This window comes from Notothenia coriiceps, unplaced genomic scaffold (genome assembly GCF_000735185.1).
Source record: "Notothenia coriiceps isolate Sejong01 unplaced genomic scaffold, NC01 NC01_scaffold00035474, whole genome shotgun sequence".
NCBI classification, from domain to species: Eukaryota; Metazoa; Chordata; class Actinopteri; order Perciformes; family Nototheniidae; genus Notothenia; species Notothenia coriiceps.
This window is the reverse complement of record NW_011368175.1, coordinates 191-5,284: the sequence shown is the minus strand read 5'-3', so window position 1 is coordinate 5,284 and position 5,094 is coordinate 191. Positions and strand designations below refer to the sequence as shown.

General features: G+C 48.9%; 1 protein-coding gene across 1 annotated transcript; it reads left to right on the top strand.

Annotated features, from left to right (window-relative positions):
- Positions 1-248: 248 nt before the first annotated feature.
- Positions 249-4,824, top strand: LOC104962937 (SH3 and multiple ankyrin repeat domains protein 3-like; the record flags this gene model as incomplete). The annotated part of the gene is made up of 6 exons (XM_010791450.1): positions 249-296; positions 760-890; positions 1,299-1,392; positions 1,519-2,136; positions 2,498-2,776; positions 3,549-4,824. Coding segments are annotated over exons 2-6 (2,384 nt in total), but the record flags the coding sequence as incomplete, so codon positions are not given.
- Between the last annotated feature and the right edge of the window lie 270 nt (positions 4,825-5,094).

The window sequence follows — 5,094 nt, the reverse complement described above, 5'->3', positions numbered from 1 at the left end:
ACAAACACACACACACATACACACACACACAACACACACACACACACACACACACACACACACACACACACACACACACACACACACACACACACACACACACACACACACACACACACACACACACACACACACACACACACACACACACACACACGCACACATACACACGCACACATACATACACACACACATACACACACACACACACACACACACACACACACACACACAGTGCAGAGTTTAGTCAAACCTAAAGACCTCTGTTCTGTCTGCAGCCAGGAGGAGACGCTTCGGTGAGTCACATGTGATCGGATGTTGTTGTTGTTGTTTTTGTGACGTGACAATGTCATGGTGTCTCAGTGATGTAAAAACCAGGGCCGTAGTATAAAGGGAAGTAAGGCTGTTACAAGTAAAAGTCATGAATCGTAAAGTCAGGATATTAAAAAGTTACGAACCTAAGATGTAAAGTCCTAACTAACAGGTAAAGTTCAAATTTGAGGTAAAAAGGTTACGACAATATCCATTCAATGTAGTAGAAACAAAAATAAAGAAATAAACACAGTGAGGATAAGAGTAAAAAAACAAAACAAAGTAAAGGTAAAAGCATTTAAAGAAATTTTTTATTTACCAGATTTAAACTACGTATTTCTCCGGCTCTGGTGTTGTTGTGGTCGTCAAGTAGTGAATACGTTACTTATATACGAATATGTTTATTTTTGTTTTTTTTGTTTATCTTATTTTTTGTCCCGCCTGCAGACAAACTGGATGAGATGTTGGCCGGGGGTCAACAGGAAGTGGTTCTTAGGGCCCGACCAGCAGATGACTTTAGAGCGGCGACGGTGAAACAGAGACCGACCAGCCGGCGAATCACACAGGCCGAGATTAACGTAAGACTGACATAAATATCAAATACATCTTTTACAACATTTTTGCAGAGTACCTCAGGGCCATATCCTAGGTCCTCTTCTATTTTGAGAAGTACCTCAAGGCCAAGTTACTGTTGTTTTTAATCAAGTTGCATTTTCAAAGTCTCTATTTCAGGAGTTATGGGTTTTAAAATGGGAAATATGTTGGTGCATTCTAAGATTCAAAAGTTTTATTGTCATATGCACAAAGCTACAGTGTAGAAATGACAATGACATTCTTCTGACCTGAGCTCCTCCAACAATCCAACATATATAAAAAAATACAAAAATACAAAATAAAAACTAGTGCAAAAAGTCTATATACAGTACTAAATAGAATATGGTATGTATGTAGCCTAAATATTGTGTTTTATGTGTTTGTTTCTTTAGTCGTTGTTTGAGCGTCAGGGTCTTGTTCCCCCCTCGGCTCCAGAGAAAAGCACCATGGCTTTACCTCGAGGGATGTCCAGAACCAAGAGCTTTGGTAAGAAAACAAACAAACTCTTTAAAAAAATGTAAGTACCAATACTATGATAAAGTCTTCCGTAGATCCTTGGGTTGCAGTTTTATTTTAGTACCTTTATTTTAACGTCTCGATTTCTCCCGTCAGGCACGCCTGACGATGACCGGATCTCGGCTCTGATCAATGAAAGTCGCTTTCCTCGGAGCTCCTCGCTGACGGACGGCTTCATCCCTCCCCCTCCTCAGATGGCTCCGCCTCCTCCACCCTCCGCCTCCTCCTCCACATCCTCGCTATTCCTCCTGGACTCCGGCCCCCCCCCGTCGTTCCTCCCGCCTTCTCCCCCGGCCAGAGGGGAAGGGCTAACGCGCTCCAGCTTCAAGCCGGGGGCGGAGCCTAGGCTGGTGGAGCTCTGTGATTCGCCGACGAGGAGCCACGCCCACGCTGAGCGCCAGAGGAAGGCTAGGTCGATGATCATCCTTCAGGACACGCCTCCGCCACCGCCACTTCAGCCGGACACACACTCCGGCAGCACACACGCTCTGCACACCGCCACACACACCGCCACACACACACTTCACACGGCAACACACACATCTACGCTGTCGCTGCACAGCACAAGCCCCGCCCTCGGTCACTCGCCGCTGTCACGCCGCCGAGGAAGAGCAATAGAAAACCCGTACGCTAACGTTGGACAGCAGGCGCCGCCATCCAAGCCACAGAGGAGGAAGTCACCTTTGTTGAAACAACTTCCTGTAGAGGAGCAAGGTCAGGATCGTTTACACATGTTTTCTGTTTTGTTGTGTACAATTTCCTGATGCATGATGGGATGACAATGCTCTGATTGGCTAAAATTGTAGCACACAGTTAAATATGTCGAGTTGAAGGAGTGTGCTTCAAAACTTCACTATTTAGTACTTGGCGGATCAAAACAAACCAGCCAATCAAATGTATTCTTGTTTGCTCAAATTTAAAGACAATTTACTTGAAAGTTGTTTCTATTCATGGGCATGCAAAACACATTTCAGTCTGCTGAAAATGTCCTGATTGGGATTGACACAAATATAAAGCCTTAAACTTCTAATCTTCAATCCATCGGTGTAACTATTTGCTATTTTTCTTCTTCTAGGAATAAAAGACCAGGACTTATTGAAACCAGACGGACCCAGCAGCCCCAGTCGGGCGGAGATGTACCAGCAGCAGGTTCTCTCAGAGCGAGCCCGGGTTCAGGGTCGGAGGTCGTCTCTCTTCCTGTCCGTCGAAGGATCTGGGTCAGAGAATCAGGTGACACTCCTAACTCTGAGCCATTCGATGGACGATCTTGGCGAGCTTCCTCCTCCAGCCCCGGTCCTTTCACCATCACCGACGCCTCACACCTTCCTCCACCCACTGACCGGGAAACCACTAGGTCAGTCTTGACTTACCATAAACTTAACCATAAGCGATAACCAAATGATAAATAGGTGCCAGGGTACCAGGAAAGTCAACTGGCCTCAAGGTACTACATTCGGTAAAAGAGGACCTAGAAGAAAGTCTTGGGACAGATCCTTAAGGTACCTCAAGAATGTAAAAAGTACTAAGCACATACCCTTGAGGTACTTCACAAAACAATACAGGATCTAGGACAGAGCCTTGAGGTATTCAGCAATATGATGAATGCATGAGTAAAGACAAAAGGAACTAGAACACGACCTTCAACAGTGACTTGAGGTACAAAACTAAATTGAAAAACAAAATTGAAAGGGTAGCAAGAAAAGAGCCTTAAGATACTACGCAAAACTTGAAAGAAACTAGTTAAGAGCCCTGAGGTACTCCAAAGAACAGAACCTAGGACAGAGCCTTGAGGTACTCCACAATGTGATGAATGCATGAGTACCTCCATTAAAGAGATAAGGAACTAGAACAGGACCTATGACAGTGACTTGAGGTACAACACGAAAAAGAAAAAGCCATATGACAGGATCTCTAGGTACTTCCAAAAAAGAGAGGAGGACCTAGAAAAGAGCAACAAAATTGAAAGTGTAGCAAAGAAAGAGCCTTACGATACTACGCAAAACTTTAAAGGAACTAGAGAAGAGCCCTGAGGGTACTCGAAAGAGCAGAACCTAGAACAGAGCCTTAAGGTATATATAATAACGCATTAAAACCGATCCATACTAAATCATTTCTTGTCTCTTCAGACCCCTCGTCTCCACTCGCCCTGGCTCTTGCTGCACGAGAACGAGCGCTCACCGCCCGAACCCCGAGTCCAGAGCCTCGACATAAACACGGATCTGCCTCACCTATCCCCACCCCTGCAGCCAGTCCAGATGGACGACACAAGCGCACCCCTATCCCCACCCCGCAGGGCAGCCCAGAGCCTCGATCCAAGCGCACCCCCCCTCAGACGAGCCCAGAGCAGCGAACAAAGCGTACCACCCCTCAAACCAGTCCGGAACTGAGGCACAAACGCATAACGCCGCCTCTGTTCCCCGACGGACCGGTGGAGCGTCCGGAAACCGAGGGAGGAGTTACATCGCCTGCCGCTCCATCGCCCGAGCGTTGGAGACCGACCCCTTTGCCACCGCTGGCCAATGAGAGTCACGCCGCTCTGATTGACAGGCGCAGGAGCCTAACAGTGGGCAGCTCCGAGGAGGAGGGCGGGGCTTATACGGTAACACTCCCGCCGGCGTTATTGTCGTCAAGCGATGAGGAAACCAGGGAGGAGCTTCGCAGAATTGGCCTGGTTACTCCCCCCGCTGCCTTCGCCAGCCCTCCCCCTCTTCCTCCCCCATCCTCCCTCACTCTGTTGACTCGACGAGGCGGGGAGGGAGGGGGAGGAGATCCTGACTCTCTAGGTAGACGAGGTGATGAGGATGAAAGTGACGAACGTCTACATGACAGCTCTTCCCCCAGCTCCCTCCCTCCCTCCATCACCTTGGCCTCCCCTCCTGATCCATCCTCCCCCTCCTCCCCTATAGCTACTCACCCATCCCCTTCCTCCCCCACCACCGCCCCATCTGTTTTGAAACCACGCCTTCGTTCACCGTTAGGTCGCGGTCGCTCCACGCTCCGTGATCCTCTTCTGAAGCAATCATCAGACAGTGAGCTCCTCCCGTCTGCTGCCTTTTCCTCCTCCCCTTCCTCCCCTCTCTGTTCCTCACCCACTGGTGGAGGTGGACGTCAGCCTCGTTATCTTTTCCAGAGAAGGTCGAAGCTTTGGGGCGGCGGGGATGACGATCGTCGGGGATTCAGCCCGGATGAAGGCGGCCGTCCAGCGGCATTCGGGGGTCATATTGCCGGGTCAGCTGTGGATCTGAGCAACCGGTCGTCTTCGGCTCTGGAGCTGAGCGGCCGGGCCGGGTCTGGACTGGATCTGGTGAATCGGCTACAGCTGCTCAACAAAGACAGTCATTCTCTGGGGGAGGAGCCGAGTCCCCTGGATCCGGGCCGGAGGTCGCCAGTAGGAGGTGCCAGGTACTACAAACTGCCTTTAAAGGTCTCCTATTATGCAAAATGCATTTTTGATGTCTTATATACATAAAGATGTGTCCCCGGTGTGCCGGGGAACTCACAAAGTGTCAAAAAATAAAACCCTCTCTCTTTTCCTCCGTACCCAAATCTCTAAAAACGGGGGAACAACGGAGCTGATCCAGATTTGCTGCTGATATGATATGACGTAATATCGGAAATGCGGACTCACGGCCCTATCAGAAAGTTGCTGTCAGAAACAATGCCCGACTGTTT